Below are 21470 nucleotides of genomic sequence, written 5' to 3'. Positions count from 1 at the left end.
TAGGTGAGGGGGATTACTGGTACCATCCCTCTCAGGTTTTCCAACGCGCACTCAAGTGTGTACGTGGCATGCCGGGGGGGGGGGCATGCCACGTACAACTATAAATTATATTATTGTTAGGATTTTTGTTATGAGTGTAAAATGGCCACAAAAAACGACATTAGGTTTCTGCGATCGCGCCCGTCAGCCCTGCCTTGGTGGCGTATTATCTGCGGTCCCTATCAAGTCCATTAGTTTTTCCGTTTTGCTTGCTGAAAGCGGATTGGGGGAGACTGTTGCTCTGTTGCTCCAAGACCACAGTCTGTGTTATTGTTTTTCGTCCCCCCCCCCCCGTTCTGTGCACTCTCTCCTTATTTTCACCTCGCTCTCTCAAATCTCTCTAACTATCTCTCTGTCTCTGACTCTCTGACTCTCTCTACCTCTCCCCTCGCAGTAACGTCGGCGGGGACGGGCCGCCGGCCCAGGACGTCTTCAACAGCTGTCACGGCGCTCAGTACGAGAGGAAGCTGACCTCGCTGGAGGGCCGCAAGAAACGTCGGCGCTACCTGGCCCAGAGGTCCACCGCCGCCCGGAAGAAGACCACCGGTCAGACGGGAGAGCTGCTCTCTCTGTCTCTCTCTCGCTCTCTATCTCTCTTCCCCTGACTCTCTCTGTCTCTGTCTCTGTCTCTCTCTCTCTCTGTCTCGCTCTGTCTCTGTATGTGTCTCTCAGTGTGTGTGTGTGTCTCTCTCTCTCTCTCTCTCTCTCTCTCTCTCTCTCTCTCTCTCTCTCTCTCTCTCCTCTCTCTCTCTCTCTCTCTCTCTCTCTCTCTCTCTCTCTCTCACACTCTCTCAGTGTGTGTCTCTCTCTCTCCCAGTGTGTTTGTGTCTCTCTCTCTCTCTCTGAGTTTCTCTCTCTCTCAGTGTGTGTGTCTATCTCCCGTCTATCTCTCCAATAAAGAAGTTCTTATTCTTGTGTAAAGACAAATATAGCTCTGAATTAATTAATTTCAGAACAGCAACAAAAATAGAAAAGGTTACTGCACATTGTGCTATAATCGTATTTATATATATTGTGCTAAAATCGTATTTATTTCCCCAAAAAATACACTGTGATAAAACTGCAACAGCATGCTTCTCATTTCCATGGCGACGGGGACATCAGCGAGGGACTCCAAGGCCTGTCCCGCCGAGATCAGCAGGCGGGGGCTTCGGGCGGGGGAGGAGCTTGTCAAGGAGCCAATCGGAAGCAAGCCTCCCGGAGCGGTCAGCCCAATGACAGACTTCCCCGACTCAAGCCCCTCTGTCTGGGAGGCGGCCAGGCGCGGGGCCACACCCAAGGTGAACCTGCTGCTCATCCTGCAGCAGGGCTGGGACCTGAGGTCAGCCTCTCCCACACGCACACTGCACTGTTCTCTCTCTCTCTGCATCAGGGCTGGGACCTGAGGTCAGCCTCTCCCACACGCACACTGCACTGTTCTCTCTCTCTGCATCAGGGCTGGGACCTGAGGTCAGCCTCTCCCACACACACACTGCACTGTTCTCTCTCTCTCTGCATCAGGGCTGGGTCCTGAGGTCAGCCTCTCCCACACGCACACTGCACTGTTCTCTCTCTCTCTGCATCAGGGCTGGGACCTGAGGTCAGCCTCTCCCACACGCACACTGCACTGTTCTCTCTCTCTGCATCGGGGCTGGGACCTGAGGTCAGCCCCTCCCACATTGCACATTTGTTCAATGGCTTCTGGTCTTTGGGCTTCAAAAGCTCTTTGTTCTTTTGAAGTGTGTTAGTTAGTAATGGTCAATGGCCATGTAATGGTAATGGTCCATTGTGTAGAATTTAGTAGCAACTAGCGGTTTGTAGATTGCAACCCACTGAACATGGGATTAGAATTTATTTAAACATGCTTATGAATATTATGTTTTGTTTCTGCCAAGTCCGCTCCGCTAGAGGCTACAATACTGTACACACTGCACCTTTAAGGCGGTTTTAAATATCACTGATATTCCTGAACAAATTTCTACAAGGAACTCAATATGTCTCCGCTTTTTTTAGCCCTTGAAATTGAAATTGGAGGGAGGAATTACAATAACATGTCTGGGTTTGTTGAAACTCCCAGGTTACATGCAAGGAGATGCCCAAAGAGACAGGCAATTATAACACAGTCGATCATTGTTTGTGTTTCACCCGCCCCCCGACACACTTTCACAAAAAGACACACATGCACAAACACGCACACATATACACATATGCACAGACACACATGCACACGCTCACACACAGACACACAGACAAGTACACACGCACACACACAAGCACACAAACACACTACAGTATAATGCCAGTTTCCCTTGTGAAATCCAAGGGAGCCATGAAAACAATTAATCATTCTGTTGTTGGAACGTAACCAGTCCCACTGGGTTCCTACGGCCGCCCGTTGAAACAGATACATACCTGTCTTTTTAGGTTCTCCCTATCTTTGCCTGCTGTGTTCCTACACACAGATCCTGGAATGTGGGCCCCCACGTGTTAAATAGCCCAAAAAATAACAATCTACTGTTTCCTTCATTGCTGCTAGGTGGGGAACTAGGTGCAGCCCAGGGCCTTGTTATCTATTATCAACTGTCTGACACTACCTACTAGTAGTTAGTGTGTGTGTGTGTGTGTGTGTGTGTGTGTGTGTGTGTGTGTGTGTGTGTGTGTGTGTGTGTGTGTGTGTGTGTGTGTGTGTGTGTGTGTGTGTGTGTGTGTGTGTGTGTGTGTTTGCGTTCCTGTCATACGCAATTCATTTTCTCTCTCCCTCCTGGTTCTCTTGGCCCTCTCCCGCTCCTAAACCCCCCTCTGCCCTCTGTGTGCGGGGCAGTAAGGTGCAGGCGCGCACGGCCTTCACCTGTTACCTGTGCCGGGTCCAACAGCGCCTCTCGGCTGAGAGCATGGCCAGCGGCGCCCCAGCCGGGCCGGAGAAGGACGACGACCAAATGGTACGATCGCCACCATCCCCGTCCCCATCAGAACCCCGTCCATATACACACACACTGCGCACACATGCTTGAAGGGAAGCCCTTTTATGTACGTGTGATTTTTCCATGTGCTTTTCCAGCCTTACTCACCCGTGACTCCTGGTATCCGGCGTTAATGTGCACGAGGCGTTTGTGGCCACTCGCCGGGGAAAAATCGGGTAGTTTTAGACATAAAAACGTTGGCTTGATGGCGAGGTCACATCCGTTCGCTGGAAGGGCGGCGTCGTGATTGGATAAGACATTTGGAGGAAAAGCAAAATGTGCAAAATGTGAATGCATGCCAATCGTAGCATCATTCATCAAAAGTCCCGCTTTTATTTGCTATTTAGTGAATGAAGAGATGGAAGGTCCAGCATGTATGACTGTAGAATGAACCCTCGATTAATGAGTGTGACTTGGATGACCAGCAGCCAGGCGCAGAGAGAGAGACAGAGTCCAAAGACTTAAAAGGGATTTTATTGCTCAAATGACAAAGGGCGAAATGAATAAACACTAGAACCTGTTCATGAACCAACTTCAACTGAAAAACTAATAATAGCATCAAGACTAAGAGAAACAAAAACTCAACAGGAAACATTGGGCCACTCGATCACAGAGTCGGAAACACGGCCTGCCGTAGCAGGAGCGTTTGTGAATGAGAAGGATCAGCGAGCGGTGGGAAGCGGGCGGGTTATTCATACCGTTCTGTTGATATTACCACGGTGTGTTCCAGGAGCTGGTGGTGCGCTTCCTGCAGAGAGCAGCCAGTAACATGCAGCAGGGACGTCAGGCTGGACCTGCCCAGTCGCCAGCTCGCGCCGCAGGCCCGCAGACGCATTCTGTCCACTCAGCTGGGAGACTTCATCCACTGCTACAGCAAGGCAGCTAGCCCCTCTCTCTCCCTCGTTATGAATGACACCTTCTGCCTCATTGTACTGATTTTATACACTTTGTGTACATGTTTGAAGGGTTTAAAGATAAATACATTTTCCAGATTTTATGATATATATATATTTTTTTAGCTTTAATGATAAAAACATTTTTCAGCTTTAATGATATCTATATTTGTCAGATTTAATGATAAATACATTTTGTCAGTAGAAAGAGAACAAAAATATATCGCTGTTGGTACAGTTAAGATGTTCATAGAAACAAGTGCCAAGCACCTACAGTTACCAGGTTAGCCCATTCCCTGTATACAGCAAGATAGCTAGGATAAGATGCTACACGATGCTAAGTACTGTCTTTAAGTGGCAGGACGTACAACATACAGTAAGTGTGTACATTAAGTGGCAGGATGTAAAACATACCAGTGTTTCCCCCAGTAAATGTCTCAGTCAAGGTGGTAAGCAGTCGGCGGCGAATTTTTTTTGTTGAAAAATTTTGGGGGTATTTTGCTCAAAGATGCCAGTACGCATGAATGAAATAAACAACTGTTTATTTCCATATAAATAAACAACAGTAGGTACAAATGTTGTGCAAACATGCAGACACTACAAAATAAAATTAAAGAAAAGTGCAAATTAAATACAAATAATGGACAATACACTTAACTTTTGTATGCAAATTCAACTATTTACAGTTCCTTTTTTGGATCTTATTTGCGGCACGGCTGACAAGAGGCATCAGTGCATGCAATTCTGCGTGGCTGTGCAAAGAACAGTTCCAGCGCCCTGCTGTAATTGAACTTTTTTTTTTTTTTTTTTTTTTTTTTTCAATACATTGGTAGTCAAGGCGGGGCCCTAGTCTTGTTAAGGCGGCCGCCTTAACAAGATAGTGCTGGGGGAAACCCTGCATACCATAAGTGCGTACATTAAGTGGCAGGATGTAAAACATACAATAAGTGCGTTCATTAAGTGGCAGGATGTACAACATACAATAAGTGTGTATATTAAGTGCCACTGATCTCCACAGGAAACGGATCAGATGCTGCACCAATCAGAGGGCGGCGGCGGCGATGAGGAGCGCTGCATAAACCCTGGCGTGTTCATGGAGTACATCGCAGGAGCAAGGTGAGCTCCGCCCCCCCCCCCCCCCCAACACCCCCACCGCCGTTGGTTCGCCCCGCTCCCCTACCGCTAAGATAACACGCGGCGCGGATCTAAACACGGATCTTAATCTTCCCCGCACATGTTTATTGGTGTTGCTTTTCGCCGTTTGATTTACAGCGAAAACGAGCTGGAGGCCGTTCTGACGTTCTACACACACAAGAATAAATCAGCCAGCGTCTTTCTTGGAACCAAAGTGTGCAGCGTCAGGAGAGACATTCCTGAGAGGAGCAGCTCCGGAGAGCAGGTCAAGTCCAGGCGCCCTCAAAGTGAGCTGCACTGCGTTTGGATTTGTTTTTCTGTGGAACTGAATTGAATTTGTGTTTTTATATTTCTTAATGGCTTCTAAGTTCACACAGCTTTCCTTTATTTTTGGGTGGATTTTCAAACGATTAGGGAGTATAAGGAGTCATTAGGAGTTGTGAAGAGTCTGTAACACTAATGCGTTTCTGAGAAATGGCCTGCTGCCGGCCAGGAAGCAAACTCACTATCTGTTTTTTTGGAAACGAGTGCGTACAAATCTTATGGAATCCAATTCATACTTCAATAAATAAACATGTGTCACAAGAAAAAACAAAGCAAACCGTTTAGTTCAAAGAGAAGTAGAGAGGTTCAGAGACAAATTGATGAAAAACAAAGCTATAGCAATCTAGATTTAACATTTGACTGCCCTCTGTCTGCCCTCCTCCTCTGAACAGCTCTGGCTCTGGCCACATCCAGCAGCTCAGCCTGCACCCCTAAACCCAGCCCCGACCCGGCCCCCCGCACCCCCACCCCCACCCACCCCGCTCCCGCCGCTGCCTACCCAGCACCCAGGGACCCGCAGCCGCAGGCCCCGTCCACCAGGACGGCCCCCGGCCCGCCTCGCCCGGCCCCCCGCGGCCCCCAGCACTCCTCCAGCTTCCCCGTGTCCTTCGACCGCTGCCACGCCCTTCCTCCACGGCCCCGCCCCCCCCCCCCCATCTCCTCTGAGTCCCTGCCCCTGCACTGTCCGCCCCCACCCCCACCAGCAGCACCACCCCCACCCCCGTCGCTGGCCTCTAAACCCCCGCCCTACACACACGCCACGCCCTGGATGCCCGCGCGGTACCCCCACCGGATGCCCCGAGCCCCCGTCTCAGCCGCCGCCACCTCCGCCGCCACGCACCGGGCCCCACGCCACCCCCACCGCCCAGCCAGGGGATGAGGAGGCTCCAGTCCTTTGTCGCCCCCTCCTCCTCATCCTCCTCCTCCTCCTCCTCCTCGTCCACGCCGGGCTCTGCGGCGTCAGGCTCCATGCGGGCCGCGGCGCACGTCTGCAACCAGAAGATCAGCAGACCCATCTCCGCCGGCCAGGCCCAAGGTACAGCCTCCTGCAGTGTTTTAGAACAGGCTCATTGGTCTTCTATGATCGCTAACATAGTAATCTAGGCAAAGCAAGGCAACTTATTTACGTAGCACTTTTCATACACGAAGCAGACTCAAAGTGCTTCACATTGAAAAACAGTCATACAATAAAATGAAATAATAAAATAAAATAGATAAGTGAAATAAAACAAAGGCAAAGTTAAGAAGAAAGGGCAATGTGTTTAAATTTGCCATTTTATCACTGTTGCTGAAATACGTCCCGAATTTGAGAAAAAAAATGGTAAAACCCTATGTTTTGGCCATTCCCCCCAAACATGTGAGCGCTCCGCTCTGCTGGGAACGCAGATAGCGTTCTTTTCGTGACGTCAGACCAACTGTCCCGAGGTAGTCTGATGTCACGACACGACCAAGGGGCAGCGGCGGCGGTGTGTGTGGACGTGTGGAGCTCTACGTGTGGGTCGTAACCATGGGGATAACACGCCCCCCTCCTTCCTAAAACCCTCACTGTCTCTTTCACCATCGTCCTCCCCGTTAACCTCTTCTCAGGGAGCAGGAGGGCCTGCCCTGGAAGGGCGAGGCCTGAGCAGGAGGCTGTGGCGGCGGGGGCGGGGGCGGGGGAGCTGTGCTCTCTGGCGGCCCAGGCCCAGTCCAACCAGCAGGCCATCGTCGTGGCTCTGCAGAGGCTGGCGGACAAGCAGTCAGCCCGCCATTACAACAGCTCCAGCCACCATCAACCTGCTGACACAGCATGTACGTTCACACACACGCTCTCACCCTCTCCCTGGCCCTGTAACACACACACACACACACACACACACACACACACACACACACACACACACACACACACACCACACACACACACACACACACACACACACACACACACACACACACACACACACACACACACACACACACCGTCTCTCTCGCTCTCTCTCCCTTTCCTTTCTTTCCTGTTTCTTAATCAGTGTACTGGGAGCTCCTAATGCCTGAAGCTCCCAACTTTCACAAAGTTACAACCGAGAAGCTTCTTTTGAAATGTTTTCTCAACTTCCTCTGACATGGTAAAACGATCCTCCTGACGCCTCGAGAAGAAGACCCAACCCCCCCCACCCCCCACGACTGACGCCAACACCCCCACCCACCCTGCAGCGTTCGGCTTTCTTTCTTTCTTTCTTTCTTTCTTTCTTCTTTCTTTCTTTCTTTCTTTCTTTCTTTCTTTCTTTCTTTCTTTCTTTCTTTCTTTCTTTCTTTCTTTCTTTCTTCTTTCTTTCTTCCTTCCTTCCTGACCCCACGTCTGCAGCCCGCTAGGAGGCTAACAGCAGACCCACCTCCACCACCCCCGCCCAACTCCATCACCACCCCCCGACCGCCCAAACCCAGCACGTAGCCCGCTAGGTGGCCGACAGCCGACACACCCCCACCACCCTCCGACCGCCCACCCGCAGCACGTAGCCCGCTAGGTGGCTGACAACAGACCCACCACCACCCTGCGATCGCCCACCCCCAGCATGTAGCCCACTAGCGGGCCGACCTGGTCTGGGCGGGCCGGGCCGCGCCGTGTGAGGTCTCATTATCAGACGCTCCACAGGGGGAGTGCTGGCGGTTGAAGCTTAACAGGCTGCTGCTCTTTCTCCTCCGGGGTAATTGATGCTTATAAATAGAAGAATGTGGCAAATTGGCAGCCGGCATTGGAGCGGCAGGCACCGTTCCCTCGGAGACAACCCCCCCCTCCAATATCTCGTGGTCTTCTCTTCTGAAGGGGTTGTCGTTTGGCTCGGGGCTTCTTCCACCTCGCTGTCTCAAGGTCTTTTTTCATGTCAAGTGTTTTTTTTTTGTGATGGCATAAGACCACACAGGAACAGTGTTGTTTTATGGCTTCCTCTTGGCCGCTGGTTCTTCTGTGTCTGTGGAAGGTGTTCGCTGTGATTCTGATGAGTGGTTAATCCCGGGCATGGCCAGGCGGGTTGGCTCCGCTCTGCTGTGTGGAAGTTGTGGGGGTATGTTTGGGCTTCAAGGGCCTGGGAGTGTATTTGGCCTTTTTGTCGGCTTGTATTAGAGGTCATTAAAGCACTTTCTAAACTCAATGGAGAGCTGTGTCAAAAAAACTGCAGCAGCAACACCCTGTTGCAAGAGTTGACCTCAATGGACTTCAGCAATCAGTCACTCGCATGCAAATGCCATTAAATGCACAGCAACAAGGGACTTGTTGTAGTGGAATATGCGTGTTTGCTTGCATGTGTATGTGTCAGGTTTGTAAGTCGTTTCTTTTTAACTCACTTGGACTTGGACGTGTGTGTGTGTATGTGTGTGTGTGTGTGTGTTTGTGTTTTCGCTTATGTATGACAACTCTTATACTGTGCCTTCAATGTTTTCGTGGTCTGTAATCTACCACCTATATCAGGGCTGGGCACTATAGCGACGTTTACATACATACGTGCATTTGACTCTTGATATGTCGTGACACTCAGGCCGCAGGCCAGGCTTTACTCTGACCGGAGCGTGCGCTCATTTCCTCTCCCTGCCACCCAGTGGAATCGAGTCACGCAGAGGAGGCACAGGAGACACACGTCCGCTGTGATGCTAGCTGGAGAGAGAGAGCCCGTGCTTCACCACGGAGCTGTTCGGTTTGTTCTGGTTCAATAGAATACAAGGTTCACATCACAGCCTTCAGGTAGTCAAAAGAGCTGAACTTCCCTTTGCAGTCCGCTCAAATCTGGCGATAGCATCTTGCGGTATTTCTGGAGAAGAGAGATTATGTCTTCTCAAATCTGGGGAATGCGTCTTGCGGATTCTGGAGGATATTATATCTTTTCATCCGCGAACTTCAAGGTGACCTCTCCAAAATGTTTTGTCTTATTTTGTTTGTTGTGTTTTTTGTTTCCTGTAGATGGTAAATGATTGTGTATCTGAGGTTTTGTGGAACTCACTCTCTTGGCCACAATTCTGTCAGCCCCCGCCCCCCAGCCTTAATTTAAACACCTGTCTCCGAGGAATGCCTGACATTTCCTTTTCCTGGCAGGATAAACCAACGCTCCGCTCACCTGCTGCGAGTTCAGCCTCAAACTCTGGGAAAACAAACAGGCATGCCAGACCCAGGGAATATCACAAAGTAATGTTCCAGTGTACATGGGTCAATGCAAGAAGCGACCATTGTTTTTCGTAATCCATTATCTGAGGCAGAGTGATAGAGAATTGGCAGAGGGGGGGGGGGGGGGGGGGGGGGAAGGCATGTATGGGGGCGTATTCGCTTTGCTCCTAAACTAACTTTTCACATGCTTCGGTGGGGATGCTCGTGCAGTTGGGCGGCCTGGGCGCGTCACCAGCAGTCTAAACTATCCGGCCGTCATTCATTAGTCACTATTCCGTGTTTGCTTCGTCGACTCTTAGGTCAAAGGCCCGCTGGTTGTGCGTATAACCTGGTGGGGTAGGAGGTCAGGGGCGGAGGGTGATGGTGCCTTGGGGAGGTGTGGGAGACGGGGTGATGAGGGGGTCATGGGGTGATGGGGGCGCGTCCTGGATTTAGTGCTGAGTGGAGACTAGCTCTGCCCTGCCCTGTGTACATTTCTCACAGCTTGGGATCAAAAAGGTGTCAGCCCTCTGGGGCTACGGGGGTGCAGTGGAGGGTATAGTTTGGAGTTATGGAGGTCTGGGTGTGTCTGTCTATGGTAACACGGCCCAAGGGTTACCGTAATGTCACTTTCTTTCTTACTGGTGGAAATACTGCTCTAGGAAAAACTTTCTTTTTATGCATCGTGTTACGAGCGTCTGTAAGTCATGTCTCGGAATTGATTTATTATCCAATTCCATTATCAAAACCTTTCTGGATTCCAAGCCAAATTTATATGCAATATTTGCAGAGGAATAAACATTTAAAAACCTTTTTAAATCATTTATATTTTTCCTGAGACATTTAACACATCTTTCTCTGGGCTTGAAAAGAGGCCTTTATGTTCCTGGGTGGGGTCAGCAGTGCAACCTATTTCCTTGTCCCTTTAATTTCATACAAGGACCCCTTGGCCAGCTAATGTAATTCTCTAGTGAACTCAAAATCCTGACTCTTGCATTGATTTTCATGAGAAACGTGTGAAGGACACGTTACACTTTGTGGTTTTTACACTTTACACGTTGTCAGCCACCTACTAACTCTTTGTGGTTCTCCTCCAACAGCTCGCCAACCTCAACCTGGACAGTGGGATCATCAGCAGGGGAGGCTTCACCTTGGGGCCCAGGGCCCCCCAGCTCCCCCTGTTAGCCAGGGGCCACGCAGGGCCCTAAACGCAGAAAACACTCCCCTCCGGGGGCACTGGGTGAGTCCACACAAATTATCTCGGCAGAAGATCCACCCTAAGCTCCCTGGAAAACCTATTTCCTTCCTGGAGATTCAGGAATGTCGTGCCTGGATGGGTATTGACACCGTTGTGGATGAAGAGGAGCACCCCTGTCCATAATAGTTCCAATCAAAGCCCTAAAATCACAGTTGGCAGACTTTCAGTCATTCCTGTAGAATTCTCCGTATTGGCACACATCTCTTCGTGCCGCTGCTCATATGGATGAGCTCACGTAGAGTAGCGTTTGCCAGCCCTGGAGGCAGCAGGGAGGGAACGGTGTGCTGCGATCTCAGGCTGGCTCCCCTGCCAAGGTAAACAGCTATTCCTCTGCACCGGGAGCTGGAGGCTAGGAGGATGTAGCGTTCTGCTCTCATCAGGACGGGTTCAGTAATGAGCCACTGAAACAGTGATTCTAATACTTTGCTGCAGAAATGAGGGAATACATATATAAAACACTAGAAAGGTATAAAAAGGATTGAGAGGACGGGGATGAGCCATGTACGGCATTCCAGGTCTCTTGTGCGAGGTTTACAAGGGCTAGCTAACGCGGGGAAAGTGCAATTCACCAGTGAAATTAATATACTGCGTTGGTTTTTCCATGTAATCAACTTTGGAGAACCTTATACTGTAGATGTCTACGTCTAATTTGGTCACAGTCAATAAAACCTGAGGACCTTTTTAATGGACTCTGACAAATCTTTTGATTCAAGACTGCTATTCTTTTGGAAAGAAAATATCAAAAGATTTGCCAGCGTCCTTCTGGGCAGGCGAGGTGAAGGTAATTCCTGGAAATTGGCACTAAACTCCTTCCCTAATTGTTTCTTATGAGGAGAGCTAGCTGTGGAATTAGCTCGGTGTCTCACTTCAAAGTGCCAAAGCATGCTAGCGGCTCAACAACACATTTCCTTGGAATGATAAAAGGGCAAAGCCAACAATGATTCAGCCACTTTGTCAGTGTGTTCCAGGCAATCTCCTGCAAAACACCAACCGACCTCCCTCCCTCTACAACCATCCGTTACTCCAGCACATCAAGGCAGAGATAAGGGGAGAATAAATGAAAGAGGGAGGAGGTGCTTGCAGGACACAGTGATTCATAATTCCTTTAATTTGTCCTGGTGACCCTGATTCCTTCCAACTGACGAGGCTAAATGGGTTAAAGCAGTTGGGGGGTTAGGCATTCATTCATTCATGCTCTCCATCTATTTTTAACAATATGTTAGTGACAATGTCTCAGACAGTTTGGCTCTGATCTGGAACCCAGTGTTTTTTCAGTCCAGCCTTTCCTTATGTATGGTACTGTCAGGGAATTATAGGAATGTCTGGCTTTCCCCTCCTTTGTAAAGTGTTTTTGTTTTTCTACCGAGGAAGCTACGTCTAATAGGTTTCATAATTTTGGGGATCTAACAGATGTAAATATACCGCTAAAGAAGCACACCTAGAAGCATGGCTGAGACCCTTCCGTTTGGCTTCTGCGTGCGCTGACCCGATGGCTTCTGTTACTAGGCGGCCCTTTTGAAACAAATACACTTTTAGTCTCCAGTCGGTTATTTTGCGTTCTATATTTATCGGAAAGGTTTGGATACTTTGGATGACTCCACATCTCTTCGCGAGGCTTCCCAAGATAAACCTGGATAAGCATGAAACATATTGAATACTTTGACTCCCACTAAAGATAGCTGTATTCCAAGTTATCCTGGTAATATGCGACTCCCTGTTACTTTCCCCTTGCTACCAAGCAGCAAATCAAAACCTGTCCTTTTCAACCCGTCACCCTCTATCCCACTGTTTGGCTCTCCCGTCCCACGTGGCACACCGTATCTGATGAGATTTGGGGATAATTACCTTGACTTTGCCCGCCGCACTGTTTTCAAACACACAGAAACTGAGGATTTCCTTGAGCCCGTTCCCCTCAGCGCGGGGAATGAGGGCCGCTGCCAAACACACTGGAGCCGTTAAGCACACTGGCTCTTTATGCAACCACAGGGTGAAGGAGTATGATGGGTTTTCAAAGGGAACGCGCAGGCCTTTGAAGTGTTGCCTCCTCCACATCTGCCAGGTATGCTGCCTTCAGTGTTCGCAAATCAGCCTCCTCGGCCCCCCCCTCGTGTCAGCTGTCGAGCGGAGGGGCTTGACACTATCAAACTCCTACACATCCCGCCCCGGCTCTGATCATCGAGCCCGGCATTGATCATCCTTACCCGGCTATGATCATCCACCCCGGGCTCCGTTATCTTGGGGAGCACTGGCACGGCCCCCAGATGTGAGGCACATCATATTCTCACACATGGTACCGGGTGTTATGGGACTATTGGACCATTCCGAGAACTGGAATCCACTATGATCGCGGCACGGGTTCGTGTGCATGGCAGCCCACTCGGTGTAAGGTGAGGCTCCTGGTTTCTGGCCAGTGTCCCCTCGCCTCCCGGTGCAATATTTGGAAAACCTCCCTGGATTGAACGTGTTTTACTGCTTGAGGGAAAATGAATTTCCACATGGCTTTGCTCCTTAAGGCCGTGGTTTTTGTATGCGTATTGCGGTTTTCGGCAGCTGCTTACCTGCCTGCTGGCCGTCTGCAGCGCTCAGAGTGGGTCACATTTAGTCATCCCCCTGCCATCTTGTTTCACTTTAGGACCGAGGAGGCCTAGAAGGCTTCCCTGCCACCGCCGGACTCATCCTGTGTAGTTTTAGGTGGGTTCATTGTTTTGTCAGAGAGGGTTTTTTACTTGATGAAATTTAGTCAGGACATTTTATTCCAGTACATTTAGTGACTGTCCTCTTGCAGAGCCAGGTTCCCAGCTCGCCAAAGAGGAGAGAAAGAAACATACCATCAGTGAAGGGCCATCAATGAAGGCCTACGAAGTCGGTCCCATGTCTTTCTTCTCCCAAGTTAAAGAAGGTTTATTTTCACCTCAATCGGTACCAGATGTGGTAGCAACAGCGAGAAGTCCCCTGAGGTGAGAACCGGTAAAATTCCACTGAGGGGGATTACGCTACCATTCTAATGAGTACATGCACACCCCGTCCAATAGCATAACCCTAACACATGTACATGTATGGACAAGCGTGTGTCAACAACACTTAGTCACAACACATTGTCGTTATGAGAGGTACTTCAAAAAAAACAATTCACCCCAATTCTACTGCAATGAATGTTTAGGGTTCATACAAGAATTCATCGTTCAACAAACCCACGGTCTATTCAATACACTGAGCAAGTGACCCCCAACAAAGTTATGTAATCAATACCAATGATAATGGACTGATTATCCTGGTCAATGAGGTTGTTACTTCATCACTGTAAGGGCTTAAAATTTAGGATTGCCAGAAGTTCATCAAACTACAGCGTTAAGTGATTGTTGGAAATTACCTTACTTTGTCTGACAATAAGCCAAGGAAAACAGGTCTGAAGAGTGTTATATTTATAACCTGGAACAGAAAAAAAGCAAACAAATGAAGCTATTATTATTACCAACGATTGTTGGCAAACGCCTCAAATGCTTAATCGGTTATAAATATTTTTTGCCGACGGTTGAATGAATGAATGGACGGGTCGTCCCGGACGTCAGGACACGGCTTTGAAGTCGGCTCTGGAAGTGGCTGGCCTGTTGTTGGATGATGTCACCGCCAGCAGAGCCCTTTCCCACATTGTGAGCGGCGCTGGATTGATGCTGCACATATGCTCAGCTGTGTTGTTGTAAGTCCTATCAGCATATCACAGGGAGGCAGGCGCTGCAGGGAGCAGAGGGGTGGGGGAACACTACGTCAGGGGGCGCTTCAGGGGAAGTCCCCGATCCCTGAGCCCCTTCATGGGTCCTCCACGCGTCCTGCTACACCCATCTTCTCCTCCTGATCTCTGTGCGTCTTTACCCCCCCCCCCCCCCCACACCCCTCTTACGCACTTATTGTATGTTGTACGTCCTGGTAACGTCCTGGTTTTATGTACTTTACCTTGTAAAGTACATAAAAGATCATTTGAAAGTGTGCAGTGTGACGCTTCACCGGTTCACTCAAGGATAGCAATAGCTCGACTTTTATTTGTTCTTTCTGTAAGCCTGCATACAGAGTTGGACTCTTCTATAACTCAAATGTATTATGAACTTGTGTGAAAGTGGAAAAAAGACTTTTAAGAGAAAGAAGGTCCATTTATTTTTATTTCCTAGTGTTATAGAAGTGGCGGTCTGACACGGATCACAGATATGACTCTCTGTGCCGAGTCTGGGGGAAAAAGATCTGAACAGGCCCAGAGTTGTTTTTATAATATGAACACCATTACCGTTTGACCAAACTGGGAGCCACATGGTCCACCAAGGGCTGAAATGAGTTTCTTATGACCTTTGTATGGCTACACACAACAGATGTTGTTGTTTTTTCATGCGGACTCCTTAGCAAACACTGGTATTATTTTCCCTCTGGATAAGTTTTTATTGAAGATTAAATTAAATCTATTTTGGGGAAAATGTTTGGAAAGTCTTGATAGGTATGTGATGATTTGAATCTGATGGTATCAGTGGGCAACTGTTATTTCATCTAATGGATGGAGTATTTCAGGAATCTTTTCTCTCATTAGGGCCCTCAGGGGCCTTGAACCTTTATCTTTCTCTGTCTCCATTTCTCCCTCTTACCCTCCCTAATATTTCTACACTCAGCTCCCACAGGCTGCTATTCATGGGAATTATTACTGGCTGGGCTGGTCCACACAGCAGCCTGCCTCTGACTGCACACTGGCAGTGTAGAAACCAGGCCCGAAGGGACGACCAGAGGGCCCCCGTTTCTCTTTACTTTTCTCTCTTTTCTTTTTTTCTTTTAAGGTAGGGGCCAAAAAGGCAAAAGGCCGCCCTGAGCTTAGTCTTAATAGCAGATAATCCGGTTACAAACGCGTGGAGCCGGACCCACGGTTTGGCTTCCAGGTTGTGGCTTTCTGATGTGGATGGAACATGAAGTTGTGAGAGTGCTGAGGCAAAGTGGAAAGGTTTCCAGTCTGAGCGCAGGCCGGCCGCATGCTGCCCTCCCACTCTCCCCTCGGACCGACCGCTTCCGGTCGTGGAGGCCGCTGTTGCTGCTGTTGCCGACCCCTCGTCTCTACGCTGCATGTGGCTGTGGAGGTAGAGCGGGTTGGCTGGTCCCCCGCAAGGTTGCCAGTTCGATCCCCGACTCCTCCTAGCGTCGAGGCGTCGAGAGGGTCGAGGTGTCCCTGAGCAAGACACCTCACCCTAACTGCTCCCGACGAGCTGGCTGTCGCCTTGCGTGGTTGACTCCGCCGTCAGTGTGGGAGTGTTTGTAAGTATGGGTGAATTTTGGGAATATTGTAAAGCGCTTTGAGTGGCCACTGGTTAGAAAAGCGCTGTTTAAATGCATTCCCTTTACCATTAACCATTCACGTGCACCTTAAACTTGTATCGCTGTTGCAATCCATCCCTGTTAGGGAAATCTGGCAGCAAATGGACCACCGTGCATCCCTTCCTCGGTTGCTGTAACGAAGGTTGCTAGTTCAATCCCCAGCACCTCCTAGCTGAGTGTCAATGTGTCCCTGAGCAAGTTCACCTAACCCTAACTGATCCTGACGAGCTGGCTGTCGCCTTGCATGGTTGACTCTGCCGTCGGTGTGTCAATGTGTGTATTAAACGATGTAAGTCGCTTTGGATAAAAGCGTCATGCCCTAATTGTAATTGTAAATTGCATGGTGAAGTCTGAAGCCCAGGGATTGATTCTCCATTATCCCAGGCAATGATACGGCCACTAGAGACTGGAGGGGTCTGAATGCTCTGAAGATGTTCTGAACCTCGCTCTCCTCTTTCATCCCGATGATTGGACTAATCTGGAACTCGAGCTGGGGTGTGGTTGATCTGGAACAGGGGAATATAGAGATGGCAAAGAAAGGCTTTTTATCAGACATTAGAACACTTGTTACAAATATATTACTTTCCCCCCTCTGCTAATGTTGTGCTGTCCCAAAGACACATTCTGAACTTGATTTACATGACTTTCTTTTGTCCTAGTAACCTATACTATTCTCAAGCTCACCTCCATTCTTTGACCTACGTTCTAAGTCTTCTAAAGTAAGGGTCAGAATTCACATTGGACAACATTATCATTCTGACTAAACATGGTTCAAATGCATAAGACAGCACTAAACTGGTAAGCTTACTACTGTAAACTCCATAATTAGTATTTCAGAAATGACCCCACGGCCAGAATTCCCATTTTGCAACAATATAATGCAAACTAAACATGGTACAAATGCATAAGCCAGTACCAAACCATAAAGTCTACCCCTGTACTAATATAAGTTATTACAGTGTAGGTGACACTGATTGTTTTGTGTTTACTTCCTGCCGTCCTTCTCCTCCCCTCCTGGGTGCTATAGTCCCAGGATGCCGGCCCGGAGCGGAGTGGTCCACTGGAGCGAGGAGGAGACCCCGGCCTACAGGCATGTGACCGGGCCGGGCCCCCAGCCCCAGGGGAGTTACCGCTTCCAGTTCGCCATCCAACAGCTGCTGGACCAGAGCCACACTCGCCATCAGGTAACTGAAAAGGCTCCTGACGGAAGTTACAATAAAGGTTTCCGGTACACCGGGTCTCACCTCGCAAACGGCTAGATCTGGCACCTGCGTGATGTAGATGACCTCTCCATCGTCTCTGTGTGAGCTTACAGCCGGACATGGGATGGGAGCGAGCAGGGGAGGTCAACATGCAACAGTCCTCCCCGTATACCCAATGTTCTCTGGGAAGAATACATGTTTGCATGTTTTCATATCATTTATATAATGTTAAGATGGTGAACGATGAACAGAGTTTTCTCCTCTATATGCCTTTAGGGAAATTCACTTTACCCCCCCCTCTGGAAATGCAACTGAAGAGTTGCTTGAACGAAATCTTCGGAGCTGAGATATAGAGGCAGTATTGGTTAAAAGTCAAAGGATAGCCTTAATGCGGAAAATATCTTTAAACTGTCTTCATTTGACGTTTGTGTAGGACAAATTAAACCTAATTAAAGGCACATCTCAAGGGCAACTTTTTAAATACGGTACATTATATATATACAAACCATTTCCATTTTGTTCTCATGGAATGTAGCTCTGAAACCGAAAAAATGAATCCCACGATTGTTTGTTAGGAAAGATAAGAAATGTGTGTTGGAACATGTGTTGGTCGCTACAGTTAACAGGGAGCATCGTCACCTCACAACAGGACAACGGGACTTTCCTCATGTCCCCACTGAGCTCTGTGTTGTGCTCAGGGCTGGGGTCAGGGGGCCCCTGTGTGGTCAGTCCTCGGGGCCCACATGGGTAGAGGAGAGCATTTCGGTCCCATCAGATGTGAGCTCAGTCCGTGGTCTTAGACGTGATATCCGCCTAATCGAAATGATGTTGCAAGAGAAAAAAGCAAAAGAAAGCTTTTAGTTGTGCTTGACGAGGTTGCGACTGCTTTGGCTGGATGCTGAGGGAGATAAGGGAGGCCGAGAGCTCTCGGGTCACTCCAAACGATATGATTCTCATGTTTTGGGAGTGAAGACGTTTTCTCATTCACATTTTGCTTTGAAGGCAGATTCTGTTCCGGGAGATTATGGGAATTCATCTCCTGATGAGGAATCCATGAACTTTTCTTCATCGGTTGAAGCCCTTTGTGAAAAGTGATCCCCCCTGTGTGGCCTCTGGCCTCCTTCCATTCTCCGTCCCTCCCCACGGGCCACCTCTCTTCTGTTTTGCTGTTGTATCGTTCACCAGTTCACTATGTTGGAAAATGGATTGGATCTAGGCCTTCCCTCGGTCCATTACATTACATGTAATGTAAGATTCTTCTTCCTCTTCTTCTTCTTCTTCTTCTTCTTCTTCTCCTTCTCCTTCTCCTCCTCCTCTTCCTCTTCCTCTTCCTCTTCCTCTTCCTCTTCCTCTTCCTCCTCCTCCTCCCGACTCCTTACCCCCCAACCCGGCACAAAGCCTTCCCTCTGATCTCACTTGCCTTGCTGCCCCGGTGATGCAAATCTCTAGTGAAGCGCGGGCTTTGATTCCCTCCACTTGAGTTCCTCCCATGTGTGCCCCAGCCATTTTGCTGGGTTCAAGTGGAATCGCCCCGCAGCTCCCCCTGAGCCGAACGTGCTCTTTGACTGTCGAGAGAATCAGTCAGCGGCAGCCCGCCTGACCCCCACTACGTACATTCTGTATCTACTAGTCAAGTCATCGTTGGGGGGGGGTCGCGGGCGGTGATGATCAAACAAACGTTCTCCATTTCCACGCTCCGTTCCGTGCTCCCCTTCTGGCCTGCTTTCTTTGCCCTCATATCGCAACGTTTCTTCCCAGGCACTCGGCTTCAGGCGCACATCTCCCTACTAGTCGTTGTTTAAGTGCGCGTATACGGCGGTGTGTGCCGGCGCTCTCCTCTGTTCCAGTTACTCGCTGCAGACTGCGCGGCTCCTCTTCTGCCTTGGCTGAGCGCCACCTGGCAGCCAAAGAAAGGTGCCCCTCCTGGCCCCCCGCTCGAAAAAAAAAACCCAGCTGTAGCGGCCCCGGACCCCGGCAAACCTGGAAACCCGGCCGCTCATTCATCAACGTAGAATTCCCGTCAGATATTTCCCCCCGTCGCCCTGCCAACCGGGCCGTCGGAGAGCCTGCGCCGGGGGAAGTGGGGAGGCTATTAGCCTGCTAGATAGATGAATAAAGTGGCAGGGAAAATGGCACGGACGTGAGACGTGGAAGGAATGCGCGCTAAGCATTCCCCGGCATCGCCAGGACCTAGTAAAGGCTGGCGTTAAAGTATTATGTCAGGGGGAATGGACTGTTTTTATTTTTACTCCTCCAGGCGAGCTTTCCTTCCTCTTTTGATGAGCAATCTTGTCTTAACTAGCGGAGGAAGAATGCAGGGCATGTTTTGATTAGGCATTTCTTCTTTAAGCTCGGCAATAATTCAAGCAGAGGTTTTTCATACTTTGTGGTAATGACTTGGCGGCCAGCTTCCTCTCCTCTAATACTTTGATGGTAGATATGCTCAATAAATCAAATCGCTAAATCCACGTATTGGCAGAATGCTGCAGTCGTGCAGCACTTTCAGCAGTCAAGCCATTTTAGAATTTCCTTCTGTGTTTGCGACGCTAAAGGTGAATACTTACAAAAGCATATTCCATGTGCCCTATGTAAATAGGGCACATAAATACTAATTGAATATATTCAATGCTGATGTCCTAATGCAGTCTGTCCTGCTCCACCCTAGGCCCTGCTGCTGGAACCCACGAGTACCCAATGGCCCCGGGCCCCTAACAACTCCCCTGCGCACCCTCCGGGGGGCCACCCGGTCTGCACCAGCACCACTCAGACCCACGACCCCTCTCTGCACCGGCCCGAGCGGGGCCCCGGGAGGCCCCCGCTCGCCCCCAAGCCCCCCAGCGGTTCCCGGGACGGCCTGGCCAGGAAGACGGAGGCCCAGCGCCTCACGTAAGACCACCGCTGTCGTTTCAGGAAACAGAACCCAGCGACTACCCAGCGCTAATTTGGCGTTGGCGTCTTCTCCAGTGTTTGAAGTGGGTTTTTCCCGGGGCGGCGGGCTGATTGGGTCGGGGGGGGGGTTGAGACAGGGTCCATGACATCAAGGGGGGTCTGGTAAGGGAACGGAGAGGCCCAGTGAGAGTACATGGGCGTGCAGAGTGCTTCCAGTCTTTTGGCCGGGGGCTCTATCTGCCTCTTCAATAAACAACGGCATCACAGGCCTGATTTCTGCCCGGCGCGTAACACGATGCGGTTCAGCGATGGGGCCGCGGCTCGCGGCGTGGTCTAAACCCTGTTTGGTTTGGAGATAAGCTGAGGAGCACAGGGAGAAAGAAACAAAAGTACAAGAAGAAGAAGAAGAAGAGGAGTTGGGGAGTCGGAAGGAGTGGGGGGGGTGGGGGGGGGGGGGCGGGGAAGCGGAACTGCCAGCTGTTTCCCACGGTTGCAGTATGACTTTATTGGCCGTCATCGTCTGTCCAAATTGCACAACGATCGGTGATAGGAGCCGCCTGTTTGTTCAACGCACATGGCCGCCGCGGAGGTGGTGGAGGTGCTGGCTAATTCCCTCCTCAGCAGACCGGCGAGCTGGGAGGCCTGTGAGTGTGTCTCTGTGTGTGTGTCTCGGTGTGTGTTAAACACAGCGGATGAATCATCAGCCCCCGTACCTGCTTCACTGCCTCACCACCTGGGTGTCCATAGCAGAAGCAAAGCGTTTTTTGCTGACTAACAGGCAGTGGAGCTGTGTGTGTGTGTGTGTGTGTGTGTGTGTGTGTGTGTGTGTGTGTGTGTGTGTGTGTGTGTGTGTGTGTGTGTGTGTGTGTGTGTGTGTGTGTGTGTGTGTGTGTGTGTGTGTGTGTGTGTGTGTGGGCTGCTTAATGAGGCCAGGCCGGAGAGCCCAGACCGAGACAAGGCTGTGTCTTTGTTACCTGTGGGGACAGGCGTCTCCGTCTGCTGGCCACAGCAACACCCAGAGCTGAGCAGGAGGAAGGGGCTTGAAGAATAGGATATATTGAGCACTTGGAAATGTGCAGTGTTTGCTTCTGTGTGTGTCTGTGTGTGTGTGTGTGGTGGGGGGGGGGGTTTGTGCGTGTGTGTACAACTGTCTGTGTGTGTGTGTGCATTTGTGTGTGCATGCGTGTGAGTCTGTGAGTGTGTGTGCGTGTGTGTGTGTGTGCGCGTGTGTGCGCTCCTGGCCCTTGCCGTGTTTACCCTCTGCATGTGGAATTCCTGAGCCCCCTCACACTCTCCACTGTCCTGCATGTTTGCGGTCGACCGGCGGACTGGGAGAGT

At 50.0% G+C, this 21470-nt stretch overlaps 1 protein-coding gene across 1 annotated transcript in view; it reads left to right on the top strand.

The window, feature by feature from the left end:
• The window catches only part of LOC130382120 (tubulin polyglutamylase TTLL5-like), a 42006-nt gene extending 21873 nt beyond the window's left edge, over positions 1-20133 (top strand). Inside the window, 16 exon segments of the mRNA XM_056589730.1 lie at positions 434-585; positions 1144-1360; positions 2840-2957; positions 3709-3756; positions 3758-3856; positions 4890-4987; positions 5144-5292; positions 5722-6109; positions 6145-6365; positions 6917-7098; positions 7100-7120; positions 10544-10623; positions 17069-17225; positions 17357-17409; positions 17942-18020; positions 19909-20133. Coding sequence (XP_056445705.1) covers positions 434-585; positions 1144-1360; positions 2840-2957; positions 3709-3756; positions 3758-3856; positions 4890-4987; positions 5144-5292; positions 5722-6109; positions 6145-6365; positions 6917-7098; positions 7100-7120; positions 10544-10623; positions 17069-17225; positions 17357-17409; positions 17942-18020; positions 19909-20133 — 2287 coding nt within the window.
• Positions 20134-21470: the final 1337 nt, after the last annotated feature.

This window comes from Gadus chalcogrammus, chromosome 5, assembly GCF_026213295.1.
Source record: "Gadus chalcogrammus isolate NIFS_2021 chromosome 5, NIFS_Gcha_1.0, whole genome shotgun sequence".
Taxonomy (NCBI): domain Eukaryota; kingdom Metazoa; phylum Chordata; class Actinopteri; order Gadiformes; family Gadidae; genus Gadus; species Gadus chalcogrammus.
This window is presented reverse-complemented; position numbering and strand designations above follow the sequence as displayed.